This window comes from Dermacentor silvarum, chromosome 9 (genome assembly GCF_013339745.2).
Source record: "Dermacentor silvarum isolate Dsil-2018 chromosome 9, BIME_Dsil_1.4, whole genome shotgun sequence".
In the NCBI taxonomy this organism is placed as follows: Eukaryota; Metazoa; Arthropoda; class Arachnida; order Ixodida; family Ixodidae; genus Dermacentor; species Dermacentor silvarum.
Window position 1 is genome coordinate 133,305,394 of NC_051162.1, and position 21,467 is coordinate 133,326,860.

Sequence of the window (21,467 nt, forward strand, 5' to 3'; positions counted from 1 at the left end):
TGTTGCGATTGTGAGGGTGGTCGGGTGGCTAGAATTATCGTGAAACACACGATTCAGTCGTATCCCACAATGCATACCACCTCATTTACGGCGCATTGGTAGAGCTGTCTGACAGTATAGTAACTTTTGAAAGTCGCATTGCTTGCTGAGGCACCTATGTTTAGCTGTCGCCTCTTGCACTAGCGCCACGTGTGCGCTACGTGTGTCTTGTCCTTTCTTTCGTCCTCGTCTATTAGACACACTTGCACGCTTGCAATTCCAGGTACGTTCTTTTATTGCCTCGCCATAGAATATGTGGCTCCCGGAGAACCCGGAAGTCGGGGGTTTCCAGCAATCCACACTTCCTGTGGAGTGTCGCTCAACCCACGCGCATTCCCGACCCTGCCCGCCTTAATCAATCACTGACATTCGTGATGGGTTATGATTTGGGCATGTTGGCAGTTCATGTTAAACATAACAGCGGGAAAGACAAGGACAGACGTGTGTGTATTTCTTCGTTTGTCCCCGTCTCTCGCTCTGTTCCTATTTTAAAAACATTCGCCTCATCTCTCGTACTACAGACTATACAAAGCAGGACCTTGGGTCCTCGCTGCCGTTAGTATTCAAAGGAGTTCGAATACGTATTTTGGAAGTTGTATAAGCTATCCCACATGATTCTCGCACTCAAAAGGATAACACTTCGCAAGTACGAAAGTTGGGAGACAATTATATCTCAATTCGATACTGAAGTTCATCTCGATGTGCCACCCTGGAGTTATCGGCATCATCGTTACTTTTTGACGCACATATGACGCACATTAAAATTGGCTGACGCCGTGCAGCAATAAGACTATACGGGGTGTTTTTTTTTAGCTCATAAATAATTTTTTTAATCGCCTGTGAAAGGTAGCGTAATAGTAGTCCTTGATATGGATTACTCGAAGCGCCGGACATTATCCGCATGAGAAATTGAAATGCATGATCTACTAATTAACATAAATGGACTAATAACATTTTAATTAATTACCTTACTGCACATATTGCAATCTACCAATTGTAGCCGGTGAGCTTGCAAGACATATCCACTTGGAACGAATTCTAGGAATCGCACGGGTTTCGAGATATGCGCCGTGAAACTGCACTATTGTTCCACTTCTTTATCAAACTGAAGTTTTATGCATTCAAGCACAAAATTAACTGGAACGCTTATGTATTTCTTCGCAGACTTTGGGTATGATATCTCGAGACTGGTGTCATCCTGAAAATTGGTTCCAAGTGGATACGCCTTGCGACCTAACCGTATAGAATTGGGAAATTGCAATATGTGACGTAAATTATTTTTTTAAAGATAATTTGTTAAATTTTGCAAATTAATTGACTTGCATTTCGATTTCTCGTGCTAGTGCCAGCCGCTTTGAGTAATCCATCTCCAGGGCTACTCTCACGCTATCTGCCGCAGGAGATTTTTTTTTAATCTGCATAGTCTAAAAAAATACCCGGTATGCATCTTGCTAATAAACACATTGTTCATAAAAAGTTGCTCATAAAAAAATTGAGCACAACACATACCTGACGTCCGTCCATATAAGCGTAGCCGTCTTATTTTTGTAGAAAAATGCAGTGAAATACAAGACATGGGCTGTATAACGTAAAACTATTGCAGTCTGCTTTTATTCAATATCCGTCATTAACCCTCCGTCATAGGTCAAACATGGCTCGGGTGCAGCCCATATGAGCCAGCACGCCATTTCGTCCTATCATGGAGGGCTAATGGGGGATTTCGAATAAACACATAGTGGAATAGTTTATTACATTATTCTGACCATAGGTGTGTACAATGTACAGGTGTCGTTATTTACAGATTATTACGTGTCCATGGTTCCGGGTCTTTCCTTTTCTTCTTGTTTCGCAGCTCTCTCTGTGTTCCGAAGAGGCATCATTCACAACTGATAGAAAATATATTCTGTACTTTGTTTGATACACGTCTGATGACTTCAATTGCCTCTTTCTGATTGGTTAGTAGTTCAGAGTGCCTTGTAATGACCAGTGCTCTTGCTACTGCCGAAAGATCCTGTGCTGACGATTCCCATGCGTTTAAATCGCTTGCTCCTATGCGCATGTGCCATAAATCACGTGAGTGAACTAAGAACACATGTGGCACACAGCCTTTAGACAAATGCCACAGTCGAAAGGGCTGATTAGACGTCCATGACTGTTAAGGTTGCGGAAAGAGGGAAAAGCGTGTGGTCCGAATGTTGCACGCTCGCAGAAAGTCGACATCGGTTAGGAATGGTCACCAAAGTGAGGGGAAGGGGTCAAGAAAGCGCAGCTCTCAAACATAAACAGCCGTGCATGCTGCACGCGTGTCTTCCGGCTGCGTTCTCGTGTGGCAGCCACCACGATCGCACGAACAGAGCTAATTCATGCATCTTGACAGAGCTAATTCATGCACCTATCATCAATAGGTGAATTTCAGGAAAAAGTTTAGTCTAGATATTTGTACATAATTTGTCCCCTGTGATCTTAATTTGTTCATGAGTATACCTCTATAGTGCGTTTTCCAGAAAGTGTTCGTCCGTTAGAATATTTGCGGAACTATGAAGACACTAATACAAGTGCAATGTCCCGATCCATACCGCATGTTACTTTTGCCAAGTAAGATGATTATGTTTAAATAAATAAATAAATAAATAAATAAATAAATAAATAAATAAATAAATAAATAAATAAGTAAATAAATAAGTAAGTAAGTAAATAAATAAGTAAGTAAGTAAATAAATAATAATAAATAAATAAATAAATAAATAACTTGTGACGTGTGCCAGTATCTCTCCTGAAGTTTGATAGACTTGGGTCTTTATTTAACGCACGAAAAAATTAATAAGTCGGAAATGTCGTGTCAGTACACCATTAAAGTGCCACGCGTGCTGAAATTTTGTCCCCTCAATTGGTTTTGGATAGCATAAGTACACCATCTCGTACGCTAAGAATACGACCCCAGTTACGGAAACTCGCATTTTAGCGGGTTTCTAAACCTAAGGTAAACCAAGAACTAACATGAGGGAGTCTGCATCAAAACCACTGAAAAAAAAAAAGAAAAGAAACGTGAGAGTCATTTTATGTGGTTCACTTTGAACACAAGTCGGTTTGGTCTGGAATGAATGAAAATTTAGTGATGCTCAAGGGTACAACAAAGGAAACCGCAGGACACGCCTGTCTGAGCGGCCATGCAGACAGCTTTGACTAAATGCAAGCAAAGACGAATAAAAGTGGATATGGGCGATGGCCAAAAGGACACACGTTCAAACCACTGTACGCGTGCAAGGACAGAGAACAGTTATAATTACAAATTGCGTGCCGGGCATATAAAAATGTCGCGACAAGTATAGCGCGTCTGTAGCCCTATACGCTTTAGTTTCAGGCGATGTACCAGGTTAAATGGTAACTGTTGTGTTTCACCGATGAATCATGCCGCACTTTCTCGTTATTTAATTAAAGGAGATGCTAGCCTGTAGACAGAACCGGCTACTCATTTTCTCTTAATTGACAGATGTACACGGAACGATGCAAAAGTTTCAAAAGAATAATAGAGAAGGGACTATAGTGAGAACAGTCCTTAACTTCACATATACTCGGTGTTTCAGCAAACACTTTCAAAATTTATTTAAGGTTGCCTGTGGCAGATAGCCCAATTCTAGTTAATGAGCTGGTCTACTGGAAGAGCCGCATTTGCATTTCTCCCGCAATGCATTTCTCCGCAAAGTTCGGGAATTATTATCTCGAAACTGCTGTCATCCCGAGAATTCGCCCCAAGTGGATCCGCATAGCGAACTCCACGGCTACAATTTGTAAATTGCAATATGGTCCGTCAGGTAATTAGTTAAAACGTAATAAGTGAATTTTTGTGTAATTATTCGATTATGCATTTCAATTTCCTGTGCAAGTAATGTCCGCCTCTTCGAGTAGACCAGCTCATGAACTAGAATTGTGCTATCTGCCACAGGCAACCTTTTTGAAAGTGTTCGCTGAAACTCCCTGTCACACAACACAAATATGCAAAAAGAAATGTTAGTTACCAATTCACAAAATGTAAACGTCATTGTGGAGATACAAATGACGTCCTTCGGTCGTGCCGCGTTCGTTCATGCCGCGAAAGGAGATAGTTTGCAAAGGCCCGATACTCGGTGAAAGGATACAAACCGTTCCGAACGCACATTCGCTTTCGTTCGAGGCCCATCGACAAAAGCCGGAAAAGGAGCGGGAACCTCGCGACCGCCACGTACACAACAAGTGGAAGAGCACACGGAAGTGAGGATGGCCGGGACACAGCCGGGACGCTCAGGAACCGGCCATGCAGGATAGCACCGGACGGGGCGGCGGCCTTATTCGATTCAGTGCACAACTGGAGCGGTGCGGGAGGACGTCACGCGCCCCGCGCACCCGACAATAGACCGGGCATGCGGTCGCAACGGGCGCGGCCCACGTGTCGCTGTAACAAGTGGCGGAAAGCCACGAATGGCCCGCTCCCTGCACTGCGTCCCGTTAACAGAGGGAACCACCGTTACCGCTACGCGTTCCACGGGCCGTTGCGGTCCTGTCTGTCCATTCTGTCCGTGAGCGCGTATCACCGCGCCGCTACCCAGAACGCGCTGAGACGACACGCCTTGCTTCAGGACCAAAGGTGGACCGTGGTGCCACATCGAAGCAGGATTATTCGCGAGTTGTTCGCGCTGAGTTTTGGGTGCTTTACGTTGACAACGGGACAAGGCTTGCGTCATCCTCGTTTCGGTTGCTTCAATCGTCAGAAGTGTGCAGTGCCAACAGAAAGGAGCCGATGTGTTGCAGGCCACGTGTGGTTCAGCCTGAGTTGGCGAAGCGCGTGCATCTCTGAAATGGCAATTCGGTCAACGCGACCGATGTGCGACGTGTTCGGGAACACAAGTCTGCGAGGAGTTATATGCAGTGCGACGTACAGCTGCTAGGAAGTGGACGGCTCTTAATACCGCTTTCACAGCGAGTGGACTATTGTCGTTCTTGCATTGCGTCTCGACGGCGTCTTTAACGCGAAGGGTTACGTAGCTGAGAAAGGGAGCTACTCTAATGGCGACATCACGAGGTGTCAACAAATACAGTCAATTCCCGCTTGATTCTCCGATGATTGACACAAGAGGGCAGACAGTACTGAATAGAATACTATGAATGTGCACTTACGTCGGTGGAGAGTCACCGCGATTGCTTTGTGGGGGCCATCACAACCAATAATTCTTGGTTCCCGCGAGTGTTCTTTAGTAACATTTAAAAACGGCGCTGCTTGCAAGAAATTCGTGCTGCATGTCTTCACTTGGAGCAGCCATAAAGTGTGTGTTTCATTCGCATCCCTGCAAGCCAAGATGCGCCTAGGAGCAAACGACGGTTATCTTACGTCACCGTTCAATCAATCTTCGGCTTGGCACCTGCCATCCGCAGCGTTATGCTGCTCTCTCGGTCATGAAGGCGGCGTCTGACGCCCCTTGTGCAAGGTAGTGGTGCAGAGACGAGTGAAACAAACCAGTGGCGACATCGTTGCAACATCAGTGTCCCCATTTCGCTTGTCGATCCAAGGACGCCAATGCGTTATTTTCTCTATGTCTAAGCGCTGTGAAGAATCTCGCTGATAGACCTCAAGGTATATACGCTCTTTGACAAGGTTGTTCCGCAGTGACGTCTCCGTCTGCTTATTTGACAGAGACCCATCCGTCAGTAAATGGATATGGAGGACACGTGACGTACACCTGTGATTGAGAGACGACCTGGTTGTGTTCCACTGCTTTCGTGATCGCAGATCATGCCCGACATTGAGCGTTTCCACCAGCACGCTTGTTAGCGTTAGGACATTCAAGTAGACGTCAATGCGGGAGTCGCAGAGGATCTCGCGGTGGTGAATATTTCTCGAGCAACGACAAGATTTAACAGCTTGGTTGCACTGTGCTTTGACCTTATTCGACAATTTCAAGACAGCCGGTTTAGAGGGCCCGTGGCCTCAATCGGGGACCGACGAGCAAGCGGGGACTGTGCTGTTCAATTGGCGTCGTGACGAAGAGACTCCCCAATCATGATTATCAACGAATGTTTAGTTCAGCGCGCTTTCTTAACTCTGGGACATTCAAGTGCGAATGCGTATGTTCGCACTGCCCTTCGCGAAATGCAATCAAGGCTCTGCTTCCGAGACCGAACGAGACGCGAGCAAAGGTTTCGAGAGACGTTGCTGTGTTCTACAAGCCATCGTGAGTCCTGTGTTTTCTGACGGGTTGGTAAAGGCTCATTCACACTAGGATGACATGACATTGATTTTGGTCGCCAACTGTTGGCGACAGCAGTTTATAGGACGAAAAACACTGTGGCCAACGGTTTAAAGGAAGGAAAACGCTGTCGCCAACAGTCGGCAGACCAAAATCGGTGTCATGTCGGCCTAGTGCGAATGAGCGTTAACACTAATGGCAACAGGCTGAGCATACGTTCACCGCACTACACCCTATGTTGCATGTACGTTGTACTTGTTTTACTTCATAATAAGACATGATTACTAGCATAACAAGACGTGTACTAAACAAAGAACACGGGTCCACGCTTCTTTCTTTAGTCTCTGTCTTGTTACGCTAGTAATCATGTCTTTTATGCTCGTTACCAACTGGCCCAACTTTCTGCCTTAACTGTTTTACTTCTCCACTGTCAGTTTAGTATTGCAGTACCCAAGGAAGCGCCTCTTCAAGACCTAAAAAAAAACACACTGCATACAGAGAATTTTAGTAATACCAAAATGTTTTATAAATGCGCAGATTCCAAACCAGCTTTCAACGGCTGGATCGGCCCAGTCCATCAACTCGAGAAAACTGGAATCCTGACAGGGAGGCCTGGAAAAATCCTCCGTTGCAAAAGGTAAGGCTCCGATATCAAAGCAGTTCGGAAAACATTTTTTTTTTGTATTTCAAAATAATGCAAATGATGCTGCACATTATTTGCCTACTTCACGAGAACGGGTTCCAGTATATGCACACCGTCTTTTTAAACTGCATCATCATGTAGAGCTCTGCACGGGCCCGGGCCGGCCCAAAAGCCCGGGCCCGGCCCGGCCCGCGGGCCGGGCCGGGCCGTCCGAAGCGCTTTTTTTGGCGGGCTCAGGCCGGGCCCGGGCTTAAAGCCACGGGCCCGGGCCGGGCTCGGGCTTGAGGCCGCGGGCCCGGGCCGGACTCGGGCTTGAAGCCACGGGCCCGGGCCAGACTCGGGCCCGCTCATTAAAGGACTTAAGTAGGCCTTCGAGCACACGCAACCGTTATGCATTACATGATTCAATGCATTCTGTGCCAAGCTGAAGTCACATGTGAAAAATGACTGTCATCATCATCATCAGCCTATATTTATGTCCACTGCAGGACGAAGGCCTCTCCCTGCGATCTCGCATTAACCCTGTCTTGCAATAGGTGATTCCAATTTGCGCCTGCGAATTTTCTAACTTCATCACCCCACCTAGTTTTCTGCCGTCCTATACTGCGCTTCCCTTCTCTTCGTATCCATTCTGTAGCTCTAATGGTCCATCGGTTATCCATCCTACGTATTACATTGCCTGCCCAGCTTCATTTTTTCCGCTTAATGTCAACTAGAATATCGGTTATCCCTGTTCTCTGATCCACACCGCTCTCTTGACTGTATATCTTATCGGATGACTGTATATCTTATCGAAGAAAATAGTAAAACAGATGATGTTCTCATTTTAACAGCCGAGCTGTTTCAGCCGGGCGCAATGTGTCTGCTGAATCAAAAAAAAGTGTGCCGATCCTGGTAGCAGTGTAGAAAGGGTCCAAGCGCAATGGCACATACACCTGTGAACTAGAGAAGCTGAGCCTGGATAAGTCTAGCTAAGAATGGTGGGAACTACTTAAACTTAGTCAGTCATCGATAGGCAATTGATAGCCAATCAATAGCTAGTCGATAATTGATCAATAACCAATAAATTCTGGAAACTTCTGTAGGTGACTTGGTAGTGCTTAGCCTAGCCCAAATACGTGGCCAATATCTTGCGATAGAAAATCGAAAGCCAATAAATAGCTCATCGATAATCAATCAATTATAAATAAATTACGGGGAATGCTGGGGATGACTTGGCAGTACTTAGCCTAGCCCAAAAGCCAGGACTAGTTATGTGCCCATCAGGTCCGCTGTCTCTTAAGCATTGCGCCGGCAGTGCTACGCTATTTTTATTTTCCACAAAAACAAGCATTGTTTCCGCGTAAGGAAAAATAAATTATACAAAGAACCACTCCTCAAACCATTTCCATGTTACCGCTTTTGCGATTGGACTATTACCAGTGTCGATACTATTGCATTATTTTAGCGCTAAGGCCAGTTACTTTTGTGCTTCAATGCATAAAACAGCGTTTTCCTCAAAAAGTTAACTGGAACGCCCATTAATTTCGTCGGACACTTTGAAAATTAATATCTCGAAACTGGTTCAGTCCTGAGAATTCATTCCAAGTGGATACGCCTTGCGAACGCAGCGGCTATAATTCGTAGATTGAAAGATGTGCCGTAAAATGAATAATTAAAAAGTTAAATAGCGTAATTATGTTAAATATTCAATTACGCGTTTTGACCATTCATTAGGCCAGCCGCGTCAGAATTAGCTTGGAACTACATAAAACAATTATCCTCCTTAGAGCGTCGTCACATTAATGCGAATACAAGAAATCCTGAGATATGGTCAATTCCATACTTCAGGACACTCTATAAGCATCAGTCGTTAATACATAGCCTACCATTCACTTTGAACAAATACAAAAATGTCGATAATTTCAGTAAGAAAGAACTCAGCCAATACGTTGGTAGCTTGTAATATATCTGATGTGATTATTATTCTGCCTTCGTGTATGGCTCTGAGTATATAATGTAAATCCTGTTTCGTTTTATTAGCAAATGTTAATCTGGTAAAATTCAGTCTCATGCTATGTTGTATAGGTGGTGTTGCCTTGTTTTGTATAGCTAGTATTGCTATTGTATACTTTATATAGGCTGATGATGATGATGATGATTGCTATTGTAGTGTGGTTTAAAATGCATTCTGTTAAAACTTTTCCTAATTCTCTTAACTCGCCGTGACGGAAATATTCTGCTTTTCCGTTCATAGCTATTTCGTCCGTGAGGAATTCCAACGACAGCTGGAAATATATGTGAATTATTGTACATGTGCGCACACTGTTTGCTGACGTACTATTGCCTTGCGTGGTGATTCGGGTCACGTCAAGCTACGTATGTAGCTTTTAGTCCAAAATGACCGTCAAGCATGTAAATTGAAGAATAAATTGATTTGATTGATTTCGTCGGACACTTTGAAAATTATTATCTCGAAACTGGTTCATTCCTGAGAATTCGTTCCAAGTGGATACGCCTGCGAACTCAGCGGCTATAATTCGTAGATTGAAAGATGTGCCGTAAAATAATTAATGAAAAAGTTAATTAGCGTAATTATGTTAATTCTTCAATTAGGCGTTCTGTTTTCTCTTGGAAGTAATGACCGCCTCATCGAGTAGTTTAGATCAAGGATTATTATATAATTGTGCAATCTGCAACAGGCAATTTTAAAAATTTTGCTTCAGCTAAAATGTAACACCCTGTATATTTGCATACTAAATGACATCATAGAACCATATCGTACAAATCAAGGTAAGTGCATGTGCACCAGCGGAAAAATAGCAGCACAGGCAATGGGCTGGATTACTGATGTTCCCGTGGGAGAAACAAAGATTTCGGCCTGTTATTGCTTATATACTGCAGCTGATTAAACCTCGAGAACGTGAGGCTGAAAGATACGGTACAATCTGTAAGTAAAAAAAGATTTTTTTTTCTCTTACAGGCCGGGCCTGGTCACGCACACGCGGGCCCTAGCTAAGCTTAGTAATGAACGCCCGGGCCCGGGCCGGGCCCGGGCTTGGAACCACGGGCCCGGGCCGGGCCCGGGCTGGTCTCGGTCATGTACGCCCGGGCCCGGGCCGGGCTCGGGCTCTGTATTACGGGCCCGGGGTGGGCTCGGGCCTTGTAAAGCGGGCCTGGGCCGGGCTCGGGCCGAAAAATCCGGCCCGTGCAGTGCTCTAACTGCATGTTTTGTTTTAGTCTCTCGTGATTCCTTCGAAAAGTACGCTACTGCTTTAAAAGCGTAGAGCGTTTTCTTTTACAAAGCCTCTGACATTTCGGACAGTTTCATTATCACCTACAGACATATTATTAAGCTTGTTGTAGAGGATGTTATCATGTGCTACCTTCATGTGCCACAATGCCCTATAGCTTCTAATGTCGACAGAAAAAAAAAAAAAGATAAGCTAGCCAAAATTCTCTCAGTACAACGGTGCGAATGTTTCACTTTTATATTTTACTTCGACATCACTTCTCAGCTCACAGAGAGTCGAAGAACATTTTCCGAGGGCCTTAGTGCACGCTTAATGCACGCAGACTACACGCAACCTCGCCAAGTTTGAGAGATCATTTAAGATGCTTGTCATGGTTTTGTTTGCATATAGCACAGCCTCGCGTCTTCACGATCCCGCCGGCAGCAGCTGCCATGTCCATCGAAAAACCTCCGATAAGCTTGAATAAGACTACTCAGACAAACAAGGAAGTTGATCAAACTGTACAAGCATATGAGAAGACAGCCTGTGTTTTTTCATTTCAAGCATTCTACACTTCGTTCAATCGTTTCCTAAAGCGAGATGCAGCTAAGAGGATGATACTTTCAGTTCATGGGCCCCACCATTTTGGGCGGTTCCGTGAACAATTTCTCAGTTTTGTTTCTAGTAACGCCAAATTAACAAGGTCACGAAACACTGAACGGACCCCCCATGCATACGAATCGACTGTACCGTGCATTTCGTTGTCGCAGGTAGAATACGTCAACGCTAACAGTTCGAGATGGCAGCAATCAAGCATCTCCGTAATAGGACCGATATGAGGCCACGATCGAATGACTGTACTTTGAGACGATGGAAATAAACTTCAGCTACCAACCTGCAGGAGGCGCGTGCCGTACTACCGACGCACACAGTGTGCTCGCGTGTTCAGCGCTTGTCACAGGATGTCAATACTGTTTGTTACTGTAATAGAATAATTGGTGATTGGTAGTCAACCTTACGAAGCTGCGTAAAAGTACATTCATCTAGGCTAAGTAGTCACAGTTCATAAAGAGGAAATTTTCTTAGGAATTAGAATGGGCGTACAGCACATATGGAAAGCATTCCTAAATCATCACCAGCAACTTACCGATATTTCTGGAGAAAAAGAATTGTGCAATGAGTGCACTCTACGTGCACTATTTTGTGGTGCTGAAACTTTTGGGAAATCAAAGAAGCTCTATTGCATATGTGTTCAGTGTGGCGTACCGGCAATGAGAGTACTTAAGCATTCTGTGAATAGTGCGCAAGCGCTGTCCGGCTTTTATAAATGTTGCTTTTATTTATTTATTGCTTACTTCCTTACTTACTTACTTATTTATTTATTGGGCCTAACATTGATATGTACTGTTAGACTAAGCAAGTAGTAGCCGGAATCACACATGAGGGTAAACTGCCCTACGTATACATACAGTAATAATAAAAAAAGAAACGTAGGACAAAAAGTAAGGGCCACCGTACTGCAAGCAAAGGAAAGGAATATGGTTGGGTGACATGTTAAGAGACAGCAAGACACCGGTATGGATTAGAGAGCGAACGAGGTTAGCTGCTTTTCTTGTGGAAATTATGAAGTTGTGAAGTCGTGCGATGCGTAGGGCAGTTAGAGTAATCGAATGATTATTGAAGAAAAAGGCAAATCTTCGAATCTTCTTATGTAAAATGGCGTTTTTATTGCACGGTGAGCGTAACCTTCTAATAATTAACGTGGGTGCAAGTGGGACGCTTATTCTCCTTAACCTTAATAGGCAGCTGGCTCTTATGTAACATAGCTTCCCGTTTCTCAACAGTCAATAAAGAGGGAGAAATAAAGCAGTGCCTTTCCTAGCTACTTCTTTTGGTGCGTGTGTCAGAGAGTGTGGCATCATGTGTGGTGCCAGCTAGTTTATTTCCCTTAGTCACAGCTCATATGAAAGTTTGGCCTGCTCAATTAGACAAGCCAGAAAAAGCGAAAGCAACGAGTAATATAGCAATAAATATGAATAAAAGTCTGATCGCGCATACGCATTGTCAGGTGACCACATTGCATGTCCCAACGAACACAAATAGCACATCAAGTAATGACAGTTTGCAAAAAACGGTCGTGACAACTAGTAACCCGTCCTGTTCCGGTCATGTTAAAGCGCGATGCTTTCTATAGGCGAGCCCTCCCGGATTTTGCTGTCTGCTGAAGCCGTCTTTCCGAATAGACCACTCACAACGTACCGTGTAAGCACGAAAACAACGCGACCATGAATATAATGCGAGGGGGGTCCTTTGGTCTCGCATAATAAAAAGGAAAAAATTATTACGATTATAACGCGATGTGATGCCACAAAGAAACAGGAAACGACGCATGATGCGGTTGCCGGCAGGGCCTATTTTCATCCTTACTGCGCACTGCCGTCGTAAAATAAAGTGAGAGGCCGAGTGCTGACTCCTTTGTCACTGTCGGCGAGAACGGCAATCCCCCTCCGCGACACCCACGTACCAAGGTTATGGGAAAGGCAGCACTTGAGAAATGCCCGCGACACAATCGAACATGGCTAATCCTCTCACGGACTGCGCGGTGATGCACCACGCGACTTTGAAGGCCACTCACTTGACGCGCCCGCACAACAACGCCTGTTGTCTTGCTCGGGGTTGCGATTAATATGCCGTAATCACATTGATGCGTCACTTACAGCGCTCTAAATCAGGAGAAAGACAGTGCACAATGCACAGTGGCAACTCCCAGCTCGCCGCTCTTGCGAGAGGCGAAGTGGCAGGGGGCACGGGGTTGCGATTGCGACAGTGCCCACGGGCTAGGCTGTAAGTGTCCACTAGGTGGACACTTACAGCCTAGCCCTACTGAGTATTATTACACTTCTTAGAACTGGGGAGGTACTCTGTAAGTGTCCAGCGTGGACATGTCCATTACGTCTGCTCCTGAAGTGCTGATTGGCTGTGGCGCCTGGCTCCTCCTAACGGGCACCCCAGCCCAGCCAATCAGAACTTCAACAGCAGACGAAATGGACATGTCCACGCTGGACACTTACAGAGTACCTCCCCAGTTATAAGAAGTGTAATAATACACAGTAGGGCCAGCCTATATGGTGTCGGCCATCTTTTTTATTCCGAACCCCCTTGTATTAACCGCTTCACGACAGCTTCGTTTCACATAGATTCCCAAACGTGCGTTGGATCTCTACAGTTAGTTCCTTTCCCCGCCGGTAACGCTTCACCAGCTCGAGTGACCGGCTCGCGCTCTTCGCAGCAGTAATTCATACAGCGAGATGTGGCGCAGCCGTAGTTGTGCGCACGCAACGTCTGGCGTGCGTGCGGGATGTGCTGATCCGTGGCTTATTGTGTGCGTGCGCAGCCCAGCCATGCGGGACTTCGTGGGCCTCAAGACGGCGGCAGGGAGGGACGACGCTGGCCGCTTCCTGTCTTCACGCGAGTGCGGCGCCCCAGCCAAGGGGCCGCGAGTCGTGCAGCAGCCGCGCCGCGATTGCTCGGTGTTCGCCTCGCGCGGCCAGGCGCTCACCATGGAGCAGCTGAGGGGCGGCGAGAACGAGCAGGGCGACTGCGGACGCTCGGCCAGCGACCGACCCGAGTGGTTCGACGCGCACAAGTTCCACAGGGCCAAGGAGATCTTCAGGGAGCACTTGTTCAGGTATACGCCAACCCGCGCTCGCCGGCATGCGGGGTTTCCTATGCACTGAAATTACTGGAGTCAACTCTGGTGCTATATACATAGTAGCGACGGGAGATGCAGGTACAGCGGTTAGACCGGCATATGGGAACAACGGGTAGTGATTGGATTTGACTATACTTCGTCCATCCGGATTCGAACGGCATTGTGTCTTCGCAAATCGATCGTTTTAAGCAAAATATCGCGTTGTAAATTGCAACAATTCACAATGATTGTGCTTGTGTGCAGAGACTTGTTGTCTTCTTCTTTCTGTGGTTTTACGGGCCAAAACCAGTTCTGATTAGGAGGCACGCCGTAGTGGAGGGCTCCGGATTAATTTTGACCACCTGCGGTTCTATAACGTGCACTACAACGCAAGGAAATGGACTTTTTTTGCTTTCCGCCTCCATCGAAATGCGGCCGCCGCTCCAGGGATTCGATCCTGCGACCTCGTGCTTGGCACCGCAACGCCTTAGCCACTGAGCCACCGCGGCGGGTGACTTCTTATGCTGCTGTCTTTAGAAATCTATGAATGCTTGGAAATTCAGATATATAAAACATAAAGAATAACGGCACCAGGACGTCCGAAGCCGCGCGCGTGATGCTTATATATAATCCATCAACTACCCAACAATCACAAGGCAGCTGGACGATCACAGCGCCAGACTTTCCTCTATAAGTTATTTTAATAAACAGACAGTTTCTTTCCCACTAATGCACAATGTGGCACAAATGAATACTTATTAATTTATTCATCCATTTATTTTGCCGAATGGAAATCTGTACTGTACGATCAGGCGCCTTTCTCTATTGTAAGACCGCATGGTCTAAAGCTTTCTATTACCCGAAAGTGCTAACAGGTTATGTGTCGCGTAACCTATAGATATACATGTGGCCAGTAGGCTCGATGAGCTTTGAAAAACCCGGTGGTGGGATTATTTTTCGAGGCAATTGTAACAAGTGTGTTCCGCGAATTTTTCGCGAGTATTTAGGACTGCTTAATTGTTCTGAGTGACCAGGCCGAACATTGAGCGGTGAGTGGCTCACTGCGTCGGATTTTGTGCGGCTTTCACATCAAAAGAGAACAGAATACAGAAGTCCTATGTCTTCTGTATTTCCATTTATAAATAATTCATAAATCTAAAACGTTCAGGCTTTATTCGGCATTTATCGGCTTGTATCAAATGATCAAAATGTGACGAACAAGTGCGTTGTCGCGACATCACTCTTCTAGCGCTCCATCCTTGAGTCACTATGTCGCAGTTAAACATTGTGGTTTTCGTCCATAGACACTGTGTTATTGCGTTTATGAAGAGAAAAATTTTCTGGATGATATTGTGGGCTTCCGCCGGTGGTGCAGCAATGCAAAGCCGATCACTTAACGCGCCATTAGTGCGGCGGTCCCGTCTATGCCATTATTTGCCTTGTTGCAAACTTCCCCGAAGCCCTGCACTCTAGTTGCATACTCAAAATGTTTCCGCACTTTCCATATAAACTTGCCATTCGTGAAGAAGTCCTCCATCTACCCGCATGGATAACAGATACAAACATATAGCTCATTTTGCAATCAGTCCACAGTATAAAACATTGAAGTCACTACTGTGTAACATCTTTATACAACACAGCTTGTCGCGAAGACTAAATTGTATCCCGCATTTGGTGCAGTGGCTTGAGGTTTAGTGAAATCATGAAAGGTTTATGTTTCTTTAAATATATATATATATATATATTATATATATATATATATTTATTTATTTATTATTTATTTATTTATTTATTTATTTATTTATTTATTTATTTATTTATTTATTTATTTATTTGCTGTAGAGCAGAGATAAGTGGAATAGCTGACGTATTTTGTGCCTCAATATCTCCACAGCAACCCATATGAGACCAATATGGCCATGCGCATGCGCCTTTCATAAACAAATCCCTTCGCTTAAAACGCATGTTCAACGTCCACACTGTGGCTTTCTCTCTGTGCAGTTTCTTCTTCGCGCACTTGGTGGGCCTCGCCATGGTGGTGACGAAGCCGTCCATCCTGGAGCCCCTGGCCAGCACGGGCCGCTCCTCGACGCTGTCCTCCCTGTACCGGCGGTACCTGAGCACCCTGCGGCACGTCAAGTGCTGGTACGAAGGGGACATCTGGGGCCCGGACGACGCCGCGGCGCTCAGCATCGCCAAGGTGCGCCAGATGCACCGCGACGCCAGCGCTCAGCTGCGCAACAGGCGCTGCCCGGTCACCGGCGCCACCTACCTCTCCCAGCTGGACATGGCGGTGACGCAGTTCGCCTTCGTCGGCCTCGTGGTGCTCTACCCGCGCCAGCTGGGGCTCTTCCTGAGCGAGCGCGACCTCGAGTGCGTCCTCCACTTCTGGAGGTGCGTCGGCTACAAGCTCGGCATGGCGGACTCGTACAACCTGTGCTCGGGCAGCTACCGCGAGACCTTCGACGTGTGCCTCGACATGCAGGAGAAGCTCATCAAGCCGGGGCTCGTCAACGCGTCCCGAGAGGCCTCGGCCATGAGCAAGGACATCATCAGCGCCGTCCGCGTGCTGGTCATCTTCCTTAGCTACGAAGGCATGATGGCCTACTGGGCGAGGCAGGTCGGATTGGAGTTCAACGCGGCGCTCAGTCTGTACGACTGGTGGAGCTACTGCCTCATCTGGCTCACCTTCAACCTGCTGCTGCGCTACAGGACGTTCAGGAACATGTTCAACTGGCTGCTCAGGGTGGCCATCCGGCGCGGAACAAAGTGGGGCGGGTACCTACAGAAGCAGCTCGAGGCGCAGGAACTGCACGCCAAGGGCATGCACCTGAGTTACGCGTACAGGTACCACTGAACGAGAGCTATGTGCTGGATGATTTAGACCTCCCGAGATCCTTGGAAATGTCACAAGGAACGGCTTTGAAATCAAACAGCTGCATTCCGTCCTCGAAGGCATCTTCACTTGCTCTAAGCTTTGCTAAACACTGATGACGAATGCGCGCCAAGAGTATACATCTAAGCCACACCTTCGCATAGAAGGACAGCGTTAGATGATCTATAGTAGACTCTCGGTAAACAAAAGGAAGCATTAGTTAAAGACGCACAGCAATGGGATGGAGTAGTCCGAGTAGTCCGGTGAAAACGTTCTGAAGAGAGAACTCGGCCTAGTCAAGGAAACAAAAATCGCGCTCTGAAAATTCATTCAGTGAAATCTATAGATGAAGAAAAAGTCTGAAAACTCGTAACAGTGACAGCGTGCATTAGGAGGGCGAGTGCCCAAGTGATGAAAGCGACACCAGAAAACAAAGCGCAACGGCTATTTCCAAACGTTGTCGCCACTGCGTTGCCTTCGCAACAAAACGTTGTCACTCAAACTAATTAGGCCATCTTCGTGTAGATGTGTTCGTGGCACAAGGGGATTTCCGAAGACCGATAGCCACAGTTCTCTGGGTATGTCTGAGAGGAAGGCGTGGTGATCTTGAAGAAAGCTTCTGTGTATGATGTGAAGAGTTGTGTCGGTACGAGTTCGACGTTCTCATCTCCTTACCGAACAGCTTCCTTAACTTCGTCACCAATTTTATGATTCTGCAAAGCAGAGCGCAGTAATGACGAATCGATTCACCGGATGATGAGATGCGGCAACCAAGAGTTTCCACCTGCTTGGAAAGCGAGACTACAAAGCTTTTCGTGACAAAGCAGGTGCATTAAGTTTGTAAATCCAGGTTCGACTTCTCGAAGCTGAAAACTCAGTAAATTTCACCAGCCGAAGACTGTGTTCTACTGCAGAAGTAAGATATGAACGAAGTTGAAATGCCTCAGAAAGAAGAGCTGGCGTTTTTATCGGTGGACCTACGGGGCCTCACGAGACGGCCTTTGGATACTTGATGTGTCAGTGATGTCGTGATAACACTTGATGAGGCGTTGTGAATGCAGAAGCGATTTTGTGAACTACTTTCTTAATACCACGCGCTTTCAATGGTTGTACTGTCTGCAAAGTCTGTAACGGCTGTGCCTTGAAGAACGAATGTGTTGTGCCCTTGCGACGTAGGCTTCTCGCCAAACAGGACAAGCTGCACGTCTTGAAGCAGCCTATGGACACCAGAGATACGACCAACTGTCTTTAATTAGTTACCAGAGGCACCGTTCACTTTCCCACTCTTTGGTTAAAGTGTCTTGAGAGGTGAGAAACAGCAGTGGCAGATCTGAGCCTCGTGATCGCCGTGTAGGCTTGGGCTAAAAAGTACATATATACCAAGAAACTGTGCATGTTATGACATTGGGTGGTTTTCCGGTCTGCCTGAGCGTATAATCTGTGGCGTTCCAAACAACTGGAACAAGCGCTTGCTGACGGGGGCGAGACACCACTTTCTTTATAGAATTTTTTTCGTTCAAATCTAATGCTAGCAGCAAATCATAATTAATCGGCTGATGGACAACGATTAGCACGATGTTCTTCAAGATGGTTTTTGTGTGTTCAGCTACGCAACTTGATATGATCCAAGTAGCGTGGCATCAGAAGACAGGTGCTGAAGTCCTATCGTGCTCACAAAGTTAGTTATGGCGATACCCTGCGCGACGCCAAAAATACGCTGGTGATGCTTGACCGCATGCGGCGGTCTCTATTTTCAGAGAACTGCGTTCAATCAAAAGAGAGGGCTTGAAATTAAAAAGTTTAGAACCTTATTTGAAGTCTGAAATTGTACTCCCTGTTTGGAAAGGTATTTCGGTCACTGCTGCAATAACAGCGGCAGCACACTGGAATTGCGGTGGCTAAAAAGTACATATATACCAACGTTCTTACCTGATGTTGGCGCAGCGCACACCATCCGGCCAAGGATTGACATTAAGAGTGCTGTGCGGAGCATATTTGGACGCCGTTAATCAAACGCTGAACATCTGCGGTGCTTCACTTGACGCTCGAATTTCGCCATCTTGGCGAATTCGCTTCGTCCTTCATTGCATATTGACGCAATGCCCAAGAGGAGATGCTCAGACGGAGCAACAGGCTAACACCTCTTGAAGCAACACTATAGCGCGCGCCACATCAAACAGGGTTGCCAACTTGAAAGGGTTGGTAACTTGGCTTATTTCGAGCAGCACTGAGTTTCGTGCAGGTCTTTTCCGCAGTTTGAAACGGCCCACATACCCCGTGCCATAATTCTATAAGATCCTATGGATTTATATGAGAACATACAGGTTTTCATACAGGATCCTATAGGGTCATATAGGATTATGGATGCAAAGCATATGGGGCATACGGGATTTTTAGCGCAGAGAGTAGCCACAGCTGTCGAAGCTCAGCTAACACAAAGAGGGTTACCGTCTATCGGGCTGCTATAATTTGGCGTTCCAAACAGCCCGAGATGCTGTGCCCCCCAATGCTCGATCATTGACTGAAAGCAGTGCCCTAGGTAGTCCCAAGAAGTCTGGGATGACAAATCTAAGAGGCACATAAAAAGAGAGGAAGGTTACCCATAGGTAGTTTTTGATGGCTACCCTGCACGAAGCGGGGATATGGGAATGCACAAAGAACGTAAAGCGTGCAAAAGCGGCACAGCACCGTCAAGCCAAATAAGGGCTTTTTGGATGTGTCACCAACATTATGTATGACATGTAATGTTCTAATAAAAAAATTCAGAGCCCTTCCATTATGTGAAGATAGATGACCAGCGAAGCTGTTGGTTTTTGTTTAAATATATTTATTTTTTATGATTTGGTGGTTATGTTGAATGTTTCAAAATCAGAACACATAATTTTGTTCTTTACTTTAGTCTTGTTTTTTACTTCCATTCACTTGGTCACCATATTGATCATTGCCTTATGGTCGCTATGGTAAACTGCAATTGGTTGCACATTGATTCCAGATACACTCTTGCTAAATGTGAGATCAATACACGACCTGCTGCGTGTTGTTGCTGGCACATGCACTTCATTGCAACCCTTTAAGCCGAAACGTTCCAACATGAACGATGAGTTCAACCTTCCGTCAGGTCTGCTGATGTCAACGTTAAAGTCCCCCCACGACGACGATGGATGTGTTATTGTCGATAGACACCCAACCGAACACGTCAGTCAGAAAAACTTCGATCTCTCCCTTTGAGGTTGGGAGAGGGATGTATACCGCAGCAACTACTGTGCCATCTTCTAGCCTCACGGCGCAAACGTCCGCACAACCCGAGACGGTGGCATCATTTACGACTGGCACATCGTACGGGGTGGCACTCATGCAGTCGGTCTTTGCATAGATGGCGACTCCACCCGTCCTGGATTCGACGCCCTTGTTGCACGTCAATCCCGTGCGTCCATTCATTGATAAGGGTAGTTCAAGCGCGCGCCACAGGTACCCGAGCCCACAGGGGTATGTGCCATAGAGCTTGGACCCTTTCTGCACTATCACCAGGATCGGCCCACACGGTTATTTGTTTTTGTCAACGTCTCGGACGCAATTTTTTCCAGATCCTAGCCAAATACAGCGTCGCTGTAAGATTTCATTTGGTTTGATTTGATTTGACATCCCACACACATCGTTCTAACGTATGAGGAGCCGCTAACGTGGCCCCTGAAAGAGCTGACTTAAAAATTATTGTTTGTTACATTCCGCACGGTAACTTATATTCCGATGAAAATTTTTTTTACCTGCCAATGATCCGCTTATATTCTCCTCATTGTTACTATCTAACCGTTTTGTGAGAAGGTAATAAGAATGGTCAGATAATCGAAAGCACGTCATCACTTGATAGTTTGTTAGTGCTGGCTGAGTTCAGCAAAGCAGATGCACTGACAATTTCTCTGTACACAGACGATTTCGTGACAAAATGCATCAGTGCAGTGCGACAATTGCAACTTCTATGAATGAAAAGGACAAAACGGTGCCTGAAAGTATAATTAAAGAAGCTAGATTTGCTTCCAAGTGGCACTTCTATCTAAACACAGCTTTATAAATGCGCACTATTTACGCATCACTGCCGCATTATGTAATTGACACGGATGTGCGGATGCACGCATGCGTGCTGTCTGGCGCCAGAAAGCAAACGAAGTACTTTGCGACAATAACAACACTACAACCACTTGTGCTCATAAATCATTTGTGGGCTATTGAGCCCGAGGGCGCGAAACGGATATCCGGCCGCGGAGGTCGCATTCGGATGGGGCAATAAAGGTTAAAGCTCTCGTATATTTTCCTTTGTGGGCACGGTAAACAAGCGTACGCAGTGAAAATTTATCCGGAGGAGCCTTCCACTTTGTGGCGTGTCAATCGTAAACTGCTGTGCAGTTTCGGGACGGTAATCTCCACAGTTCACAAATAAATCATTTGTCTGCTTTGCGGCACTCGATAACCGCAGAATAAAAAATAAGAACAATTAGGCCAAACCTGGCGTTACTTGGGATAAATGTATCCTAGGAGTTTCCCCCTTTGATACCAGGGTGACAGCAATGACCGTCAAGCTTTTTATATTGCCATGATTGTTGCCGCTGTCGTAAAATTAAACGTAAATCCTATCTGGGGAAACTGGTTAACAGGAATAGACCTTCCTGTAAATTTGCGCGGGATTAAGTTTAGCTTGTATGGTACTTTCTATCATTTATCCATGCCTTTAGGCCACTAATGCGCGTATATTAGCGAGATTAGGCTTAGCTTGTATGCGACTAATTACCATTTC

At 46.0% G+C, this 21,467-nt stretch overlaps 2 protein-coding genes across 9 annotated transcripts in view; one reads left to right on the forward strand and one right to left on the reverse strand.

The window, feature by feature from the left end:
• LOC119464395 (uncharacterized) overlaps positions 1 to 20,890 on the forward strand; it is a 60,783-nt gene extending 39,893 nt beyond the window's left edge. For all 3 annotated transcript variants that reach the window (XM_037725341.2, XM_037725339.2, XM_037725340.2), the window contains 3 exons: positions 6,795 to 6,894; positions 13,507 to 13,800; positions 15,805 to 20,890. In XM_037725341.2, coding sequence (XP_037581269.1) covers positions 13,514 to 13,800; positions 15,805 to 16,660 — 1,143 coding nt within the window. In that variant the 5' untranslated portion in view covers positions 6,795 to 6,894; positions 13,507 to 13,513 and the 3' untranslated portion in view covers positions 16,661 to 20,890. The remainder of the gene's footprint in view (positions 1 to 6,794; positions 6,895 to 13,506; positions 13,801 to 15,804) is intronic.
• Positions 1 to 21,467, reverse strand: part of LOC119464396 (ras guanyl-releasing protein 3-like) — a 125,260-nt gene that overhangs the window by 24,392 nt on the left and 79,401 nt on the right. The gene's annotated exons all lie outside the window — the stretch shown is intronic.